The 23,302-nt window shown below is 46.7% G+C and overlaps 1 protein-coding gene across 1 annotated transcript in view; it reads left to right on the forward strand.

Annotated features, from left to right (window-relative positions):
• LOC142558448 (venom serine carboxypeptidase-like) overlaps positions 1-23,302 on the forward strand; it is a 98,131-nt gene that overhangs the window by 70,885 nt on the left and 3,944 nt on the right. The window contains exons 5-6 of the mRNA XM_075670582.1: positions 14,131-14,311; positions 15,874-16,222. Of these exons, the coding sequence (XP_075526697.1) occupies positions 14,131-14,311; positions 15,874-16,222 (530 nt within the window). The remainder of the gene's footprint in view (positions 1-14,130; positions 14,312-15,873; positions 16,223-23,302) is intronic.

A 23,302-nucleotide genomic window follows, 5' to 3' on the forward strand; every position in this document is an offset into this window, starting at 1 on the left:
TAGTCGCTAAGTCTGGCCTACCTTTCAAACCTGGCAAATGACACCGTGAGTAGTTTACCTAAATGGAGCAAAATTAACTCATTGGAAATTAATACTATGAAAACAAAAGCTATTCTGTGTTCTCCACCACAGAAAAAAATTGATAGGACCGTAATGTTTAAGCTTGGTACAGAATGGGCAGAGCTTTTAAAAACAGTAAAGACTTTAGTAGTAGTTTTTAATGAGCATTTATTGTGGGATGATCACGTCGCCCGAGTTTCAACGTCTTTGGCCAGGGTTTGTGGCATACTATGCAAATTCAGGCATGTTTTACCCCCTAAAATTAAACTTTTATTCTAGAACAGCCTGCTTGCTCCTCATATTAGTTATTGCAACCTTGCATGGGCAACCACTTCCCAAATGAATATTCATAAACTACCAGTCCTGCAGAAAAATGCCGTTCGCATTATCATGAATGCCTCAACCGTCTTCTATCTAAGAAAGCAGTTTTCTTAGATTTATGCAAATTAACTTTCCCCACACATGTACCGTACAATATGAGGCAAAAGTACCCTTGGCTGCTGCCATATTCAAGAACAAATTATGGATTCACTAGATGAGGATATCGCATACCGAAGTTAGTAAACCCCTTGCAAAATGCTGATATAACCCTAAACAAAATTTCTAAGCGAACGTTGACAGTACAGCTTTCAGAATAGGGCACATTTGCATGGAACCGCTGACATATGCGCTTGTGCAATTTGATTGAAAAGCTTTATACGACGATATTTTGTTTATGTATCTTGATGAAGATGCCTTGCACCAAAGCATGGTATTGTACTAAATTATACACTTGTGTGAGTGGCTGTATGAGTTAATGGCAATTTTCAGAAATCTGAATGTTCCAACATTGTTTGAAGAACAATGTTTCCAGAAAATGCTATATATGTACTTACGTTTCTTTCCATTGGTGTATATGTGCATTGACAATCTATAGCAGGAAGTTTTCTGGTACGCGTGTGTATATATCTATATAATACGTACTCTGAATGTACGCATGAATCTGTGCCTGTTGCCAAGAAAAGGGGCAAGGATCTAGTCAAGCTGCTGTTTTGGAGCTTTCTATTCTTGCCCTGGCGTACTTTTTATTGTAAAAAGAATGGTGAAATGTACTGAAATTTAATAAAATGAAACTTCAGCGGAGTGACTCGCAGAGATATTTCAAGCTAATCTTCTATAGAAGGCTCTTGATCTATTAAAATTTGGAAGGAAGCTTTCTGCCTCACGTAAGATCCAACCACAGGAATCACGCAGCAATTGATCTACTAATTACTGGTGCTTTTTCCCGTTATATTCGTCTCAACTATTTGGAATGTCGACGTCCTTCTCGTAACGAACCTGCAACATCAAATTTACGATAGAATGACGCCCACTGCGCCCTAAGGAACTGCAACGAAAATGAAGAGATTAAATAACTCCAAGCGTGAAGGTGCTTGCAGCGCGCCAGCTTCCCTCTTCGGAGAAGTGCGAATATAAATAGTATTCCTTTGTCGGCGTATGACGACTCTGAAAGGCACAGTAAACCTTTAAATAAAGGGAAATTTTGGGATACGTATTCGACGATGTCGATCTCTGCCTGGAACCAGCAAAAATATATTTATTGGACTCTAGCTAACAGTTTGTCTTATAACTTTAGCAGGTATTCCCTATGTTTAGGAATTTTCGGAAAGAGTGTGCCGTTTTGACGATTTTTGCCCATCTTCAAGCATTTCAGATATTTTGCACCTGTAGTTCCAGGTTGCACTCACTGCAGTGCTTCGTGAGAAAACGTATGTGCCAGTAACTTCAAAGACGTGCTAGAAATGTGTTTGATGTGCTGTTCCAGATGAGCCGGAACAACAACTTTGACCATTCATTTTATACCTCAAGGTACTACTTCCGCGACACGAAAAGATGCCATTTTACTGGTGGCAATGCATCGCATTGATGCTACCGTAATGAAATAGATACGTCTACAACTATCCTACTTCCAACTGTCGGGCGTCCGGGCCTACCCCCACAAGCAGCAAGATGGCCAGGCCAGACGAAGTGTTCCGCATCTGGCAGTTGAACTGCGGCAGTTTCACTGCACGGGAAATTCCCTGTAACACTGCCTCCGCAGCCACGACGCCACGCTCCACGTAATCCCACTGCAAGAAACTCGCACACACACCGCCGCGTTCATTGGTTAGCATTGGTTACCCGGCCCCTCAGGAGGTCGCGGTATCGCCACGCTGGTCGCTAAAAAGCTGACCTGCCTCACGTACGACCTCGGCATGTCCGACGTGGACAACGTCATGAGGAAGATTCACCCAAGCGACACGTCGTGACACAGTGTGTACATCCTCAATGTGTACAGCAGCCCCAGACAAAAAAGTGAACGTTTCCGACGCCTATTCCAGAAAGCCATCCGTCTTGCAGGCTCAAACATGTTCGTGATTGCTGGCCACTTAACGCTGCGCATCACGCCTGGGGTTATGTGTATGACACCCCAAGGGTTCCATTCTGTCGCAGCTGCTAACGACCTGGATGTCACCCTAGTGACGGACAAGGCGTTCGCCATCCGCATAGGCTCGTACATGCACGAAGACACCATCTGGGATATCTGCTTCTTGAAGAACACAGCCTATGTGCGCTGGTCCAATTTCGCGGAGGATCTTGGCAGCGACGACCTTATACTAGCCGTGCACTTACCCACCGTCGTCAGGAAACCCAAGTCGTACACGTGGATTGAGCGGCACCTCCTTCGCAAGACTCGCGCCGCATGACTCCCTCCCGAAACTACCCCAAACCTCGAGACCTGGATGGCTCAGCTTAAGGCCGACGTCGGTGAGGCCACGAAGACAGTCAGTAGCATATGCCCACTGAGAAGATAGACAGCCGCCTCGACCACTAGCTCGAGGTCAGTCTCTACTGACCCGATGGAAGAGCCAGCGTCTCAACCATAGGCTCCGCAAACGCACCGCAGAACTTAGCAAGGCCATAACGGAACACTGTAGCACCCTATCCCAACAGCAGTATGACGAGATATGTAATTTGGTCGACGAGCAGATGCGCAACGAAAAGACTTGGAACCTCCTCAAACACTGCTCTACGACACCAACACCCGCACGAACCAGAGCCACTCACTTACCATAAATCTTCACCAGGCCAACGGAACCGCATCACCAGATGACGTCGCCAAAACCCTTGTGAAAAAGTACCTACCGATACTCATCGGTAGGAATCAGGATGTAGGGTTCACCGGCCCTACATCCCGATTACACCGGTACCGGCAACACCTTCCTCGGCGCCGACTTTTCTGTCGGAGAGGTGCGGCGGGCTCTCCACGAACTCAACGGCCATTCCGCCCCGTGCCTCGACGGCCTAACCAGCAATATCCTGTGAAAATTAGAAGACCTCTTGGTCGTTTATCTCACGGACGCCATCAACGACGTGTGAGGGTGGGGCGAGTTACCCTACGCATGGAAACTCGCCCACACGATTCTCATTCCAAAACCGGGCAAGGTTATCGGCATCCCAAGGTCATGGGATGCCTTCGCCCCATAACCTTCTCCCCATCTCACTCATATCGTGCGTGGGTAAGGTAGCCGAGCAGGTCGTACTGAACAGAGTCGGCCCGTATCTCGAATACCAAGACTATTTCACAGATCGCATGATCGACTTCCGACCCGGGCTTTCGACGCAGGATACGATGCTACTCCTGAAACACCAGATCATACACGCCCGGGCAACTTGTGGCACCCGTGTGATACTCGGCCTCGTCCTGGAGAAGGCGTTCGATAACATCGAGCACTCGGCAATAGTTAAGGTGAACGCGGATCTAGGTCATGGGCGCCGGTTCTACGAGTTCATTCGCTGTTTTCTAACTCGTCGCAAGGCCATGTTCCTTGCCGCAGACCTCACGTCGGAAGCAATCGAATCCGTACGGCGTCGCACCCCCCAGGGCTCAATCCTCTCACCGACGCTGTTCAACCTGGCGGTGATTGGGCTCACCGAACGCCTCTGAAAGATAGAAGGCTTTAGTCATACGGCATACGCGGACGACATCACCATCTAGTGCTTCGCGGGGTCGGACGGTTTTATTGAATCCGCTCTGCCAGAGGCTGTCGAAACCACCGAGCCCTACCTCGACCACACGGGCCTCAAATGCTCATCCGCCAAATCGGAGCTGCTTCTGAACTGTCCAACATGACAAGGCAACAGGTCCAAGGGGTGGAAACCCACGACCGAGCGCGACATTACCATCCGTACCAGAGATGGTCGCCCCACCCCCAGGTTCGACTGCATCCGATTCCTGGGAATGATAATCGAGGTGGGCGGATCAAACATTCAAATGGTCCACAAGCTGACGACAAAGACGGACAACACGCTACGACTTATACACGGAGTCGCCAACTGTCACCACGGTTTCAAAGAAGACAATCTGCTACGTCTCGTACATGCGTTCATCCTATGTCACTTTACCTATGTCGCAGCAATGCGCAAGTTGAAACAATCGGAGCGTGACAAGCTCAACCCGAAAGGTAGTGAAGGGGGCCCTAGGGCTCCCGATCACCACGGACTCCTTGAGATCGGGGTGCACAATACGCTCGAAGAGATTGCTGAGGCTCAGGAGAAAGCGAAGGTGATACGACTGACGACCACTACGACGGGCCACCACCTCTTGCGCGAGCTCGGCTCCTTCCCACCGACCACCCAGAATCCACCGGATTTTACGCCGGTTCCCCGCGAGTTCCGCGATCTGGTCCCGATCGCACCCATTCTGCGAAACGTACATCCTGAACACAATTGAGGCAGGCGTCTAGCCCGGGCGACCGCATTCCTCAAGCGCATGGACAAGAAAGTGGACGACATTGCGTTCGTGGATCGTTACGGGGCCCTGGCGCGGTTGTGGACGGGGACCCTGACGGCGTGTGACGGCGGCGTAGGTCATCGCTTGCGGCTGAGGCTGCGGCGATTCAGGGGCTACTCCGAGTTGTTGGAGCTGCTCACGTACGGCGTCTGCAATCAAAGCCACTTGAGGCTGTGATGATGGGAACAGCTTCTGCAGCTCCTCTCGCACGACAGCTCGGATAGTCTCGCGTAGGTCGTCGGTGGCCAGTGACTGAACTCCAGTGTAGTTTGTCGAGTTCGTGCGGCGGTCGAATTGCCGGTTTCGCATCTCGAGTGGCTCCTCGATGCTGGTGGCCTCGCGAAGAAACTCGTCGACGGTCTTCGGTGGGCTTCGTACCATTCCGGCAAAAAGTTCCTCCTTCACACCACGCATGAGTAGGCGGACTTTCTTCTCCTCGGGCATTTCAGGGTCGGCGTGGTGGAAGAGACGGCTCATTTCCTCCGTGAAGATCGCGGTTGTCTCATTAGGTAGCTGCACCCGGGTTTCTAATAGCGCTTGGGCTCGTTCTCGGCGCACGACGCTTGCGAATGTCTGCAGGAAGTCGCTACGCAAAAGTTCCCAGGTCGTTAAGGTGGCTTCTCGGTTCTCGAACCACGTCCTGGCCGCGTCTTCTAATGTGAAGAAGACATGTCGCAGTTTGTCGTAGCTGTTCCTGTTGTTAAACGCAGCGACTCTCTCATACGTCTCAAGCCAGCTTTCCGGGTCCCCGAAAGTTGAACCGCGGAACGTCGGAGGCTCCCTGGGCTGCTGCAGCACGACGGGGGACGCTGGGGCTGCCATTGGGGTGGACTTGGTGGCGATCTTCCTAGTCGTCTCAGACAAAAGTCCATGCTCCGGGGGCAGTCCTTGCAGCCTGCGTCTACCTCGCTGGTTCTTGGCGACGTTGGTGTCTTCCGCGTGAGGGCTTGGGTCACAGCTTTGTGGGGGCGTCCGGTAGATGAACGCAAAGCTCCTCCACCAGATGTCACGTGGCCGTGACGTCAAAGAACACAGTAGCAATACTGTGAAACACAAAACTAACTTTTATTGGGCGAACCTGTGCCCACAGAAGAGGCTACACTTATAGCACAACGACAGCGGCGAACACGGTCGACGATCATCGAAAATTTGATCAGCGGGTCAAGCGCGTCGGCTTTTATAGATCAGTCGTCGAATGTTCCAGATTAACCACTCGGATCCGCGTGTCTTCCACAAAGTTCTACAGTATTCGCGTCGCGCATACATGCAATCAGATTACACAAGTTGCGATGAAAGACAGTGGACGGAAGCATCGATAACATTCCAGAAACTTCTTTTACATGCAGGCGCGTCCTGCGCTGCGCGATAACATTTGTTAGGTAGCGAAACTTGGTAGCCCGATAAAGATAAGTACACGCGTCATTATAGAAAACACGTTTGAATAATGAATATACACCTGCCGGAACAGTTTGTTTTTATTTTTGAAGCAAGAATAGTGCACAATATATCGACATCAGCGCTCGCACGTCGTCTGTCTGCAAGATCGCTTTGCAAACACCTGCACGGCGATGCCATATATCAAAAACTGTTGTTCCATTTCATTTTTTGGTAGCTCATTGCACAGCCAACTATGTAAGAATTAGGCGTGCAAAGTATAACTGAAAAAGTCTGTGTTGGAAATATTGCCACGTAGTAGTGACGGCAAATAAATAGTGCCGGCTCAATCGCAACGATAGCGGTGAGCAATGTCGGCAATCGTCGAAAATCTCATCTGCGGGTCAAGCACGTCGGTTTGCATACGTCAGTCGTCGAAAGTTACAGCCTATTCGCTGGTGCCCGCGCGTCTTGCATAAACTACTACACAATTCGTGTCGCGTAGACGATCAGATTAGCAAGGTTCGTCGACAACAGACAGAACCATCGATAACATTCGCGAAACTTCCGATACGTTCAGGCGCATCCTGCACCGATCGATAACGTTTAACATATTTTAGCCGGTGAAATACGATAACCGCGTACAGATAAAGCATCCGTGTCAATATAATTATGCTTGTTGATGCATGAAAGAAACGTGAAAAAGTGGGTTCTGAGAAAATCAGCAAAACAGAATTAAAACACTTGTAGCACTCACAAAAAAAAACTAGAATAGCTAAAACGTATGTAATTCGTACCTTGTCTCCCCTATAATTCTGTCAAATCTAGCCCATGGAGCACCTCTATTATTCTAGGTTGTTTTGATGCATCAACACTGCATCCTCAGGCCTTCACATCGAGTTTATTGCTAAAAAACATTTTAACAGTGTAAGGGCCATGTTCTATTGTAACTGGTTTCCACATATCAAGTTTATCTTCCTTTACAATAATGAAATGACATACCGTCAGATAATACAAGCTTGAGAATTAGAGGCTTTTAATAGGAGTCTTTCGTTGCCCTTTGCCAAGTCGTACTACTGAAGCTCTTATCTTAATGTATGGGAGCAGCTCATTTGCATAGTATAAGAAATATATAAACAGGTTATTTTCACAATTTATGCACTTCGTCCCCACAAAAAGAAAAATTGCAGTTTATTGTTTTCAGCCTGCTATGATGTTTTGACTGAGAAAGATATATTCAATTTGTTCCGCGAGGCCCGCAATAATTGCTGTGGCATATTATTTTATTGCGCAACACTGGATACAGTAGCCAGCCATTATTAAAACTCAGAAGAAATTAATAACACAATGCATATCATCAGGCACATAGCATATTATTGCACTTTCTTAATTCATGCCCTTTTTTTAATTGCACAAAAGCTACTGCACTGAAATAGTATACTAGTACATACTTAAAAACCACCATTTTATACTACGATAATAATCAATCATTCAAATTTTTATTGTAGTGCCCAGGAACAGCTAGAGAGCCTTTGTACTGGTGCACTTAACGAGCACTATGTGAGACAAAATGTACAGAAAACATGAATGTAGTAGACAAAAAATGGAAGACAGAGAAACAAATAGGGATAAAGGAAACGCGGAAAAGTAAGAGGGAGTTAATCCTACGTGATTATCTACAGATACACAAAATACAGGAAATGAACTCTGAAGTATGTTTTGGAGTCGAGTCTTATTAGCACAATCTTGTAACAAGCCCAGGCAACGAATGTGGAATGCTACCTGGTATACTGTTGCGGCACGAACAAATGCATATGATCAACAAGCTTTAAGGAATCATAATGTCATGGACCACCTTATACAGGAACAAAAGGTGTGATTAATTAATTCTTGAATCTAGAGGTGCGAGTTGAAGTGTATTTGAGAAGGCTCAACTGTGGTCGCCAGAATGGCAAAAGTGGTGCTTTAAGATAGGTATCAATTTATTCTGGATGCGTTCAATGAGGTCAGAATTAGATTTTCTCATTGCACCCCCTCCTACAGAGGCATACACTAGTAGTTGGAGGCACACAGCAGAATTTCAGAAACACAACAGGTGAATGGAAATCATGCAATATAAGGCATGCAATTCCAGGAGCGTGAAGGACATGTTGTGTAATTATCTAAGTGAAGAGAAGCTTAGCATTTTGTCGAAGTACACAGCAAAATCTTTCATTTCATCGATCCTAAGGAGTGGAGCATCACGAAGGGTGTATCAAAATTTCACATGGTGCGTTTTGTGCATGTAAGTTAATGCCATAGTGTTGGAAGCTTTTAAGAGTACTTATTGTTTCTGCACCAGTTTGAGAGTGAAAAAATGTCTTTTTGGAAGTCGATGCAGTGGTGAACACTGTTGACAGTCTGAAATAGTTGTTGGCACACAAAGTCATGCTGTTCATTTATTAAAATGCTCTTAGCACTAAGAGAAAACGAGGAATCCCATATCGATTCAAACACCTGACGCACTGAAGAGGATAGATATAGGTCGGCAGTTAGTAACCGCCCATCTAGCACCTGATTTGTGCAAGGGCAATGTTCTTGCTACCTTCCGAGTGCTAGAAAAGGTACTAGACATTAGGGAACTATTGAAGATGCTTGTGGGAACGGGGAACAAGTATGCTTCCATACGTCTGAACCCTTTCAGACACCACTTTATCCCGTTCATTTCAAAGTTGCTTTCACCACATCTCTTGCATCTTCAGAATCGTAGAAAGTGTAAACCTGCAGCAAATATTAAGAATTTTCAATTGTTTAGCGAGTTTTGTCAAGTTTACAAAATTTCGACTCCATGCGAAAACTCACTACAGGAACACAACATATGAGAACATGTACTATTTCGTGTTTTGAAAAGCTTGAAAAGCACTTATCCAGCCACTTCAAAATTATGCCTCGTGCGCGACATTGTAAAAAACAATGAAAGAAGTGAACCCGCTACATACAACATACTCACACAGAGCAAAAACACCCAGCCGTCTACTTTCCCACTCATTTTGTTAAAACATTCTGCACGTTATTCAAAGTTGCAGCACAGTTCCAATAATAAGTCTTTCAAGATATATGAAACACATTTTAAATACCATTACTTTCATCAGTGCTTTTGCTATTCATGCACTCTCCTGCTGTGCACAGTTGTGTAGACAGCGTCTCAAAGGGTTAAGCTCTGCGGAGGAAATACCATCAACACCACAAGAAAGGGAAAGCTTAAGGGAAAGCTTAAGGCACTTCATATACTTGGAAACAAGGTTTTCATTGACTGATAGCATACACTGTGCCAGACTGAGAAGGAAGGTTACTGGAAGCATATTTCACAGCATGTAGCAAACAGAAATGTTCTGCAAAGGCATCAGCAGTGTTCGAGACAACACCACTATTTTCACGAAGAAGACGTACATCTTTGGCACTCTTTTTAGAAGAGGGAGCCCACAAAGCCTCAGAAAGATTTTGAATGGTGTGTCACGCTGGCCTCAACACAATCAATGTGGTCGTAGTGGTGATTCTAATAATAATAATAATAATAATAATAATAATAATAATAATAATAATAATAATAATAATAATAATAATAATAATAATAATAATAATAATAATAATAATAATAATCTTAGTGGTAACTTGGCACACTAGACTAAAGAAAGGCTGATGCCTGTATGTTAGAGCATCTGATAACCAGCCATCTAGAGCAGGAATTGGCAGGATGCAGAAGACACTTCCTTCTCTCCACGTGCACACACACTTGCTCAATAACACAGCACGGCACACACGCACACATTCGACAGGTGCACAACACACAGGAGTGCCAATTCAGTCTGGTTCCAAGGAAGGAGAATCCAAATGGCCAGGGGGATGGAGATAAAGCTCTGTATGCCAGATATAATCATGGAGTTGTGGTGTCGGGCCATAGAGGCGCGATGAGGGCTCAGGCTGTGCTGACCACTTGTTCTGACCACGAACTGAAGAAAGATTAGTGCTGTCCAGAGAGTCGTCAAGCGCCCTGCAGTATCGACTAGTGCAATGCTGCGCTGGTATTGCAGGGTGTGCTACTTGGGGGGTTTGAGGCAATTCTCGAAGGCTGGCATGAGCTTGTGACAACCGAAAAGACGGGAGTAAAGGGTGCGTATTGTCCGGCGCTGAACAAGCTTAAGTTGGTTAGCGTCGCGAGTTTGGTACGGGAACTATACTGATGAGCAGTACTCAAGTAGTGACAGAATGATAGAAGTTTAGAGTGCTAGGAAAACCTTAGGTCATCAGGGAAGGGAGACACGGGACACAAACCCAAGAATGGGCCGGTGCTTACATACATTGCTGGTGACGTTTGCAGAAAAGTTGAGAGAAGAGCTAAATGTTACACCCAGAATGGAAAGGGCCCGAACAGTCTTTATAGAGGTGCCTCCAAGGTAGAAGTCTGGACGTGCAGCAGTTTCGTTGTGGCTGATACGCATGGCAGCACTTTTTACGGTGCTACTACAAAGTTTGATGTTGTAGGCCCAGTCGTTCACCTTTACGGAATGTATTTATTGTAAGCACATATGCTGTGCATGGGCATATTGTTGTTGTGGAAGTGTTAACTTGTTAATCAAGCACATTCTGCGCAGTTGCATTAGTAACATGGTTTTGAGTAGACTACATTTTATAGTATCGCAGCAAGAAACATTTTAGTAGAAGCTGAAGGGATAGCAGCAGTTTAAGCATACCGACTGCACAAAACACTGATGACACCTTTTCACCTTTCCCGCAATGCACTAACACCATCTACACTTTCCATAAACAAAAAGTAAGATAAAAAATCTATTACAGTTTCATTGACTCAGTACTTGCTGTTTCTGAAGCGGGCATCGAAGCAATCGTGGTATACGCTGCTACATGCATAGGACTTGTATGATGCAGGTCCTGCTATGCACTGCACACAGGGCACACGTTACAAACAGTTAATTTATTTTTGCAGTGCTCTACTATAAGGACACAATGACTCAAACATGACTGCGTTGTCACGTATGCTTCAGTGCGTCAGTGTTCTTGATTGCTACACGAGCGATTTATGCCGAACTAGTCCAAAAGACGGACGCACTAGAAAGAAGTGAGTGAATGAGTACAGTGAACTTGTACTGAACTGGATTCACATGCCGAATAGAAGAGCGCAGTGTCAGCTGAAACAGGCGGCACGGCTGATTATGTAAGTACTTCTAATAGTTCGGCTACTAGTGTATTTCGCTTTCGGAAGTTATCTTTACCACTGGAAACAGCGCAGAGCTTGCCCGTTAAACTTGAGTCAACCGACACCACACGAAACACGCCGCGGTTGACCAACCCAACTTCCACACGGTTCATTCACCCCATCACAGGTCACATGAAGTCAAGAGTGCCATATTTTAAATCACTGCAGCACCAAACGGACCTGAAAATTCATTTCCTTCGACAGAGTTTCTCAGGTGAGTTCGTTCACTCGCCAGTTACGAACTCGATGGACGCGCTAGGCCTACGCGTAACGTAAACAACATCGGCACTAGGCGAGTGTTGATTATCCAGACTTCGGAGCTCGTAAACATGTTTCCATTCGTTTTGAGCACAACAATATACACATACAACAAGCACAGACGTTGCGGCAATCGTGATTCGGTTGGCTGTTTTAGCAGACGATCGCACTGAGCCCGGCGGAACCCAGAGGGCAAGTTGGATTAGTCGGCGTCGTTCGAAGTCGCTTCGGATCCACGTCGCACTGCCCCAACCCACGGTCGTCGGTCGGTCGGTCGTGTCGTTGTCGGCCTACTATTACAACACATTCTTTCAGGAACACTGTCGCGCGCGTCGTGCGTCCAAAAAACTCGGACGATCGTTGGTGCCGGCGCCTTCGCTTGGGCGGCCATTATAGGCATAGCAGCCGGAGGCTGCGCAGCCTTCGATGGGTTGACGCCTGCGACGCGTCGCAGCCTCTCATTGGTGCACGCCGGCGCAGCTTCGCCGTGCGTCGGCAAACTTCTAGCATCGGCAGTAGACATAAACGCTGCGCGTCATTATGCTTCGCCGTGTTCCCGACCGACACTTTTGACGCTTTTGACGCTTCGGCGCGTGCCGAAGCATTCCGACGCGTGCCAGCGGTTGGGGCATTACAGGGCCCTGGCGTGGTCGCAGAGGGGGACCTTGAAGGCGTGTGACGGCGGCGTAGGTCATCGCTTCTGGCTGGGGATGCGGTAATCGAGGTTGCACCTCAGGAACACCCAGCGATCGCTGAACCTCATCTTTCACGTTGTCAGCGATCGAAGCTACTTGAGGCTGCGACGAAGGCAAGACCTTGCGCAGTTCTTCGCGCACAATGGCCCTGATGGTCTCTTGGACATCAACGGAGCCCAGCACTTGGATGGCGCACTGAGGCGTGAGCACTTGGCGGTTATATTGCCTAGTGCGCATTTCTAAAGTTTCCTCAATCGTCGTAGCCTCTGTCAGGAACTCAGCTACGGTCTTCGGTGGGTTTCGGATTAGTCCGGCGAAAAGTTCTTGCTTTATGTCTCGCATCAAGGAACGTTACTTTTTTCTCTTCGGACATTTCCGGGTCGGCGTGCCGGAAAAGACGGGTCATCTCTTCTGTGCAGATGGCAATGGTCTCTTTGGGTAGTTGGCCTTGGGTTTCCAGCAGAACTTCGCCCCTTTCTTTTCGGAAAACGCTCGTGAACGTCCTCAGGAAGTTATTGCGGAACGGGTCCCATGGTGCAAGGGTAGACTCCCGGTTCTCGAACCAAGTCCTTGCGGCATCTTCCAAGGAGAAGTACACATGTCGTAGTTTATCCTCAGATGTCCAGTTGTTAAAGGTCGAGATCCTTTCGAAGGTTTCGAGCCGGGTTTCCAGATCCTCCGACATAGCTCCACGGAAGGTAGGGGGCTCTCTGGGTTGTTGAAGTACGACGGGTGACACTGGGGCTGTCATTATGGTTGTCTTGACCACAATCTTTTTGGTCTTCTCAGGTAGAAGTCCCTGCTCCGGGGGTAGCTGTTGTAGACGACGGCTTGCTCGATGGTCCGGGACTAGGTTGGTGCTCTCTTTGTGGTCCGGGCTTGGATCATGGCTTGTTGGGGGCGTCCGGTGCATGGACGAAAAACATCTCCACCAGATGTCAGGTGGTAGCGACGTTAAACAACACAGTAGCAATACTGTGATAGACAAAACTAGCTTTTATTGGCCGAACCTGTACCCACAAAGACAGGGTACACTTAAAGCACAACGATAGCGGCGAACACAGTCGGCGATCGTCGAAAATCTGATCAGCGGGCCAAGCGCGCTTTTATAGATCAGTCGTCGAATGTTCCAGAGCAACCGCTGGGACCCGCGTGTCTTCCACAAAGTTCTACACTATTCGCGTCGCGCATACATGCAATCATATTACACAAGTTGCGGGGAAAGACAGCGAATGGAACCATTGATAACATTCCAGAAACTTATTTTACATGCAGACGCGTCCTGCGCTGTGCGATGACATTTGTTAGGGGGTGAGAAGTGGTCGCCTGATAAAGATAAAGAAGTACACGTGTCAATACTAATACAGCGTCTTAAGAATATTTTTGAAATTTCAAAAAATTAACGCTTCCTGAGTATAAATATGCTTGCTTGTTTGAAAGTAAAATGGATAGCTCTTCAAACAATTGAGAGGCTTCATCCTCTTCAGCCAGAAAGCATTCGCATATATCCTAATCAGTAAGTGAACGGTTTAAACAACTGTCTTTTATTAAATAAGAGCCAAACACATATTCAAGCAGACAGTCATTTATTATATGCTATTGATTACAAGAAACGCCTGTGCACTCTTCTAAGTTTTCGCGATAAGAAATTACAGTTACGGTTATTTTGTGTTGCATAGCCCACCAGATCCCGAGCCTCTGTTTCTCACTCCATACATTGACAAGTGTTCTTACTACGAAGCAAGAGAGAAGAGCAAAATACAGTATGCACAGGAGTTCGGAGTTACTGCTTACTCTGGTTACATCACTGTGAACAAAACTGCTCGAAGCAATCTCTTCTTTCTCCTGACTGAAGTAGAGGTACGTAAGTCTTTTGGATTTTTTCGTACTCTACAGCAGCGTCCCGTGTTGATTGAATTCGGAAAATACATAATACTTCTCATGAGAGTGGGCACAATTGGTAAAATTATTTTTATTAGCTCCCTACAATTATATTATTTCAAAGATTCAGCCTTAGTGAGCACATATCAAAGATTGCTACTCTACATTTGTCACGTGCTCAAATTAGTGGCATTAAACAGCGATCTCTGCATTTACTGCATTGCCGTATCTCTTCCTGACAGACACATGTACTATTTGCCAGTATGAAAGGGCGCTGAAATGATGGCGCGGATAAGGTGATATCAAAAAGTTTTGAGGCTGGCTCTGTTTTGAAGAAAGTAGTATATTTATGTGCATTCAAACCAGGATGTCGGTACGAAATGTTTTTCGATCTGGTTTTAGTTTCGTTCCACTGAAAAAAAAGTTCCGTTCCCGTTCTGCTCTGTAACGTGAAAAATTCTTTACGGTCCGTAACAGTTCTGGTTCGCATGCGAAAATGTTCGAAACAGAGTAATGATAAAAATATAGTAATTATTTTTCTCGATAAGTGAACTATGAATTGTGAGATTATGCTGAGTGCCTTGAGTCAAGGCACGGAGCGCGATCTCGAAAGCCGCACGTCATCGAATGTACTCGTTGAAATGAGAGGCCACTGTTCCGATAAAACGAACCTGAACGAACGTAAACGAACGATAAAAGTTCGGTAACAAATCACTGCACTCGCAGAAAATGAAACGATAAGTTCTTCTGCGTGCCAGTTCTGGGTTTTGCTACTAGAGCGATTAGCTAGCGGACCGAATGGTCGGCTTAGGTCAGTGGAGCGCTCGACCGGCTATCGCTCGGACAATCCCTGGCTGAAATGCACGCTAATGAGGACGTCGCCTGACGCCGCTTGTTTCGGATTGCCGACTTTCCGCTTCAACCGAAAACTGGTAAAAAATAATTCGGTTTCACTCGGAAACAAAATAGTAAACTACATTCCGGTTACGTTTTCATCCCAATGAAAATTATCGTTTTCTTTGTTACTTTTTCGTTCTGTTCGGACACACTGCTATTGAGGTTTCTGTCCCCAAAGTCATTGAGCGAAGTGAGTTACCATGCTTGATTCACGCTTTCGAGAAACTGTAAGCTGGAACACCAATGTACATTGTAGAACAAATTAAGGCTGGATATCTCTGAAGTTTTGGTACTCTTAAAATTCCTGTTTAGCAAGCATGACCTCACAACTGCTTGACTTCAATGTCGGAATAAGATGTCCCGCCTACATGAATAATGAAAAAGGTAATTAATGATTCTTTTTGTTCACGTATCTAGATATTTCTATTGTTATGCAGATAATTTCTGCGTCTTCCATTATTCCATTTGATAAAGCGAAAGACGGTATATGTAAGATGTTATTTCAACAAAATTGGACCAACTTAAAGAAGAAGACAGGTGCTATATGAACTGGCTGCGAGTGAATCTTCGGTGAAAATGCGATTCGTACTTTTGTACGTGACGAAAATGTCATAGGAGACTCTAACACTCACATGCATTTCTAGGGCAACTCATCTGGTGCACCCCTCTTACTATGGACTCAAGGTGGCCCGGGTTTGTCAGCACTGTTTGGTCTGTTTCTCGAGAACGGGCCCTTGGATTTTATTGGTTTTGACTCAAGCCACAATCCAATATTACAACCCAGAATTAATACTTTACAAAAGAACATGAGCGTCCTATACCTGGATCTACCGGTGGGGGCTGGCTTCAGCTTCACAGAAGACGAAGAAAACGGTTACCCAAGAACCCTCGAGGACATAGTAGTGCACGTGAAGGAATTTTTGAGCCAATTCATGAAAGTCTTCTCTGAGTATGAATATCGGGACTTTTATCTCGCCGGAGAGTCATACGGAGGTCAGTATTTTTCCTTCTTCTCGTTACACTTGTGCCTTGCCTTAATGCGAAGAAAAAAAAGTTATTCTTGGTTCTAAAGGCTCGCTTGCTTTAGGGCTTAACAATGCGGTATGGATCTGCCATCCGAGAACATCGTAGCGCTACACGATTAGGCACTTGCCTAATCGCTGCCAGCCGCAGACAGTAATTCAGATTGGTGACAATATGGCGATATCTCCCTGAACAAAACGTCCACATTCCGGGAGATCGACTATAGCCTGCATTTAAGGCACTTCGAAAATGCGACTGTTTAGCGCAGTTGCCTTTAACGGGTGAAATAATTTATCACACTCGATTACGACATGGCCCCTAACTGGGGGATAGATGTTTCTGCCGAGGACAAAATTGGGAAATGACTAGTGCAAAGTAAAAATAATCCCAGTTGCCACTAAGTGGCGGAGCCGCTAGAGGTACGTACATTTTAGCAATATGCACGTTTCGAAGATTATATATGTCGTTTTTTCAGTGCGCAGGTTGCCGTATCTAGCGCGCGCTTTTGTATACGCATCAACAAACTGCTAGTTGGTAGCAGACAGTAAAGATTAACGGTATTTTATTTTATTCTCTGCTAAGAAATATCTACTAGGGCAAATATAACTATTATTAACTGCTGAACTTGCGGTCAGTGTGTGAATACTACATTTTTATCGCACATATGAAACCTTTTTGCCCTGTGCTACTTTTATCGTTGCACCTTTTCCGCTTTTGAAGGGCCTCGTGAAATAAAACGTCACCGTGGCATACGTTCAAACAAGTTGCTCCAAATGTGGAACGTGCGATTTTGAGAAAAATGTCTTACAGAAAAGTATCCCTTAAAAGAACTTGTAGGTGGGCTTGTTGGTGATCGACCTTGGTGTCAAGCGCAAGACAAGACGCTCACAGGCACGCGCGTAAACACACACAAATACACCTCCAGAAAAGACAGCCCTCATATTCCGAGAGGCACTCACTCCGAATGCTTTTTTTCCTAATATAGACGACTGCCGCGCATGTGCAATACATGATCAAGGCCATTTCTTGAAGGAGCCTCTGGGCAAAGAAGGGTTAAGGCATGCAGACACGAACCCAAGACAAGAGAAGCGGGCAACACGAACAGAGTTCGTGTTGTCCACTTCTCTTTTTTTGTGTTCGTGTCTGCCTTACGTCTTCTTTGCATTATGAATTCTTACCAACAAGCTCAGCTTTCTGTTGTTCGGAGCCGCTGTGATGCACAGGTGCTTATTGTTACGTGTAAAAGCCGCTTTTTAGGCCATAGGGGACGGCCCTTTAATGCTTTTGCCGAGAACACGCGTTTAACCAAATCGTAGTCAACACCTACCACAGAAACAAAACATGTGCAACAAGACGAGCAAATTTGTCTGTCTTATTTTTTTTTACTTCTTGAGCGTGTTCTCTTAATCTGTCATTCAAACACCACTCAGTCGATAACGTGATAACAGAATCCGTCATAATGGAATTGGCTACGCGAGTCTCGTAGCACATTGTGCAAAGTCATTCCCATGCTTCAGTTGGCATACTTGCTTTTTGACTTTCTCGTGGGCTGAAAAAGGCGTGTCAACGAAAGTCGACGTAAAAAACAAAAAAAAAAAATAAAGTAAGGTCCTCATGAGAGCGCTGTAATTACGGCGCATTCGGGCGCACAGAGCGCGCTGTGACGTGGTATTTTTTTAAACTCCGCGGGATTTTCGTTTTTCTAGAATAAAAGCGGCCACGCTAAGTCTATCTCGTTGGGAGTACCTGAATTGGCCAATATTTGTGAAGCTCCACAACTTTCCCATTGACGCCTGAAGGTTTCAAGCTATATTTAAAATGTTAATTTATCTCGGCCAATTACTCAAAAAAAAAGGACGAGCAAAACATGGTACTGTAAGTTTAGATAAACGCTAACAACATCCACGCAATTTCTGCTCTGAAGAACGCATAGGTTTTTTCAAAATCTTGGTCCAAGTTAGCTGGGACACTCTGTATATTACTATGAGATGTTCTCTGTTCTAGCTACCAGACGACCTAGGTTAGTTTTAGTGACCACTGTCTAGTCATGGTTACAATGAGTACGAATAAAATAGCTGCGAAGTTTAATTGGGAATTGTGGAAGAGTAATGATAAATACTGCAAGATAAAGAGTACGCGGCCAAAGTCAAGGAACTATATGGCGAACGTGCTGCAAAGTGAGACAGTTTTATACAAGTATGGGCGCAGTTGAAATGCGATATTAGAAGAGCTGCGATTGATATATGATGTGTGCTACAGCGGAAAGAAAAACGGGAAAAAGAGCTTCGCAGGGCCCAAGATTTCACGCTTAGGAAGGAGTGTTACAAGCCAGGTTTGTTGACAAAAGAAATTAGAGACAAAAAGTAAGCTCGAGGCAATAGACAAAGAAACGTACCGTGGCGCAATAATAAGAGCGCGTAACGAAAAACTACGGCTCGGAGAGACGCCCACCAAATGGGCTCTCAGTGTTCAAAAGGGCACGCGCTGTCAAAAAAGATAAAATATGCTATAAAAACGAAGGCGCGAATGGAAGTGAAGTAATTGAGATGTCATTCATCGAACATTACACTGATTCGTTGCATTTTATTTGAAGGGGGAGAAACTAGCGAAAGATGGAACATTAGCTGGTTTGCCCTTTTAGTCGCGTACAAACAGGCCAAGTTTCTGACCTAGTTCTGTTTTATTTATGTGTCGGCTAGGAGAGACGTGTGATGCAGAGGGGGGAGATGGAGACAGAGGTAGTGCTTAACCAATAGAGTTAGAGGCCTATCATAATCGATTTTTTGTAAAGGCGTTTATTCGGTTTCTATCGCAGCAGCGGCCACCGCAGCAGCAGCGGGTAGGGCCCAGCCAGAGAGCGAACTGGCTATGAGCCACGCGATGGTCAACGGGGCTTTTTAGGCTGCCGTTGTTCTTCGTCAGAATCACCCCGGCATTGAAGAGTAGCCATTCTGGCAACCTAGGAATAGGTGAGCGGACCGTAATACGGCTTCAGCCGGTCAATGTGCACAGTCTCTCGCCCCCGACGACGAAGATCGGGAGATGGTAATACGGGTTCGACCACGTAATTAACTGGTCATGGTTGAGCAACTCCGTGGTAGGGCCCATGGTACTTCGGAGGGAGTTTAGACGAAAGGCCAGGAGCAGCAACAGCTGGGACCCAAAGCCGCACGAGTGAGTCGATAGGGAAGGGGTGAGGGGGTGGGCTGAGGTTATGGCGCTCTTTTTGGCGGCACTGTTGCGCAGACGTTGAAGAACGGGCCAGTTGTCGGCATTTCTCGGCTTACTGAGCGACCGTAGAAACAGGTGAGCATTCAGAAAGGTCCGGCCGGTACGGGAGAACTGTATCAATGGTGCTGGAGGGATGGCGGCTGTAAAGCAGAAAGAATGGTGAGAATCCGGTAGTGACTTGAGAGGTAGCGTTGTAGGCGTATGTGACGAATGGAAGAATGAGATACGAGTTGGAGTGGTCAGACGCAACAGACATTGATAGAATGTCACCAAGAGCTCTGTTGAATCGTTCTGTTAAGCCATTGGTTTGTGGATGATAAGCAGTAGTAGTGCGGTTAGGAGTGATTGCAGGACGTCCGAGAGGAATACGTGACCCCGATCGCTGCGCAGTTCACGAGGTTCGCCATGGCGGAGAACAAAGTCGTTCAGAATGAATGAGGCGACGTCTTTTGCTGATGCGGCAGGCAAGGCGGTGATTTCAGCATCTCGTGTCAAATGATCTACGGCGACAACAATCCATCGATTGCCAGCACCAGTAGATGGAAGAGGCCCGTATAAATCAATGCCGACATGGTCGAGTGGCTGAGCTGGGCAGCGGAGTGACTGGAGAGGTTCGGCGGAGAAATGCGAGACACATTTGCGGCATTGGCAGGCAATGCAGGAGCGTACTTATTTGTGGACCAAGTTGTACATACCTCGCCAATAATATTGTAGGCGAAGCCGTGTGTAGGTTTTTGACACTCCGCGTGTCCACAGTGAGGGTGAGAAGGAATATTGTAGCATAAATCTTGTCGAAGGTGACGGGGCACTACTAAGAGATATGTGCGGCCGTCATTGCGGTAGTTTCGGCAGTATAAAAGTCCGTCGCGGATGGTGAAATGCTGCGCCTGTCACCGTAACGCTTGAGGTACCGAAACTGGCGGCGAATTTGGCGAAACTCGAATATCCTGACGATCCATGGGTCTTTTCGTTGCTCTGAGGCCATGTCCAGGATGTCAAGTGGTGAGATATCATGACTGCAGGTAGAAGCACTGCTGTCTGAAGTAAGTGGTAAACGCGAGAAGGGCATCGGTGTTAGAGTGTCTACGTCCAGAGCGATAGACGACACAGACATCATATTCCTGGATTTGGAGGGCCCACTGAGCGAGGCGGCCCGACGGGTCTTTGAAGTTAGACAACCAGCAAGGAGTGGGATGATCCGTCACCACGTCAAAGGGTCGACCATAGAGATAAGGGCGAAATTTTTGGAGAGCCCATACAAAAGCAAGCACTCCTTTTCAGTTACTGAGTAATTGGCCTCAGGTGTTGTGAGGGCACGACTGACATAAGTGACCCCGTATTCGGCATTAGTGTTCTTACGTTGTGCGAGTGCGGCACCAAGGCCGACACCACTGGCGTCAATGTGAAGTTCTGTAGGTGCGCTTGGATCAAAATGGCGCAAGATCGGCAGAGACGTGAGTAGGCGACGAAAAGTCGTAAAGGCATTCTCGGAGGCTTCCGACCAAGTAGAAAGTTCATTGTCGCCTTGTAGGAGTTGGTTTAGTGGTGCGATCACAGTAGGGAAAGTGCGAAGGAAACGTCGAAAATAGGAGCATAGGCCAATGCAGTTGCGTAGTGCTTTTAAATTAGTGGGCTTCGGAAATTGGGATACGGCGCGAAGTTTAGCAGGTTCAGGAAGAACGCCTTCTTTGGAGACAACATGGCCTAGTATATTCAGTTTCCGAGCTGAAAATAGGATCTTCTTAAAGTTAAACTAGAGACGAGCATTCCGGAGACAGGTCAAAACTTGATGTAAACGGCGAAGATGGGTCGGAAAATCAGGGGAAAAGACGACAAAATTCGTCGAGGTATCAGAGACAAGTATGCCCCTTCAGGCTGCGCAGGATGCCATCCATCACACGTTCAAAGGTGGAGGGCGCGTTGCACAGACCGAACGGCATTGCAGTGAATTCATACAAGCCGTCTGGTGTTACAAACGCGGTTTTAGAACTGTCAGCGTCAGCCATGGGCACCTGCCAGTAGGCAAAGCGGAGATCTAAGAAGGAAAAAAACTCCGCTCCTTGCAAACAGTCAAGCACGTCGTTGATACGTGGCAACGGGTATATACATCATTTCGGATAATCTTGTTAAGCCTTCGATAATCAACGCAAAATCGTATGGTGCCATCTTCTTTTAACTAGGACGACTGGTGATGCCCAGCGACTACTAGAACGCTGTATGACACCGCGTTTCAGCATATCATTCACCTGGTCATTGATAACGCGTCTTTCAGTTGCCGATACTCGGTCGGGACGCTGCCGAATGGGTACATGGCTCCCAGTGTCGATAGTGTGCGAAACAGTCATTGCGCGGCCGAGTGACGTGGCTTGGCAGTCCAGAGAAGAAGTGAGGCCTTCAAGCAAGGGAAGAAGTTTGTCGCGCTGCGTCGTCGTGAGGTCACAGTCAATAGTTGGCGCAAAAGAACGCGGCAGTGACTGAGGGGGCGATGCCTCCGGAGCGGCAACATAACTCGAGTCGTCCATCGTGTCAAATATTAAAGATGAGGCCAGGGGCTCTGCTCTGCCAAGGGTTTCACGGCGGCGCAAAGTAATTGGTTCGGCGGGTGGATTTGACACGCACATCAGAAAGGTGCCAGTTTTGAACTCGAGGATGGCGAACGGCAGTGGTAGTGAAGGGCGGTGAACTAAGAGTTCAGACGGAGCGAAGAGTACTGTTCCGTCATCTACAGAGTCACAAGAGATACTGACAAGAGCGGAAGACCAGGCAGGTATAACGGTGTGTTGAGAAACGCCGATTTTGCGACAAGGGTTCTTGTGGTCAGTGATTACAGTCAAACCTCGATATAACGAACACGCATATAACGAATTATTGAATATATTGAACTCTTCCGAAATATTTTTGTCAAACACATGTATTTTTAACGTCCTATAGCGAACGCGGTTTGGCATAAAACGGATGTAACGAACTTCGCGACGCCAAGCCCTAGCTCACTTTATTAGCAGGCGGCAGGCTTCGTTGCACTACAAGTTTGTTGTGCGGCGCAACAAACGTTCAGAGCTACCTCGCAGGCGCTGACAGCGCCACAGATGCCACGTCGTCATCGAGAGTTGACAGCCAAAGACCACGGCTGTACTGACGGACGCCAAAATCGCTGCGGAAGTCTCTGAACATCCCGCAGACGAAGCTCAGGCTGACCCTGTAGACGATGAGCACATTCAGAGTTCACGAGAAGCACTTGCTGCGTTGGATTTACTGCGCCACCACTGCAGTGCTATTGAGGGCAGTGGGTTTGCCCTTGTTGAGTGTTTGAAAACTGTGGAACAGGGCGTGATACGGAATGCGATCAACACCAAGAAGCAGGCCGCGATAAAGCAGTTCTTTGTGCGTAAATAAATGAACGTGACCCAAGTAAGCATCGTTCGAGTTGCTGTGCCTTCTCTGATTGAATTTTGCTCCTCTTGCATGTATTTTTTACGAAATTTTATATTATGAATTATGGATATAGCAAACTAATTTCCGACTTTTAAACTGTTCGTTATAACGAGGTTTCACTGTATATCGCTCGAAAACTGAAACAGCTTGATTTCGGAGTGGGCGCGGTCAATGATTGTATGATGTGCGGAGAGAAAATCCCAACCTAATACGAGGTCGTGTGAACATGATGGCAACACGATGAATTTTAAGATATAGGGGACCTCCTGAATGACGACATGAGCGGTGCAGGCGCCGTATGGCGCGACGTGCTCCGCGTTGGCAGTCCGAAGGGACAGTCCAGAAAGCGGCGTCGTCACTTTTCCTATCTTGCGGCAAATACGGGCA

This window comes from Dermacentor variabilis, chromosome 9 (assembly GCF_050947875.1).
Source record: "Dermacentor variabilis isolate Ectoservices chromosome 9, ASM5094787v1, whole genome shotgun sequence".
NCBI lineage: Eukaryota > Metazoa > Arthropoda > Arachnida > Ixodida > Ixodidae > Dermacentor > Dermacentor variabilis.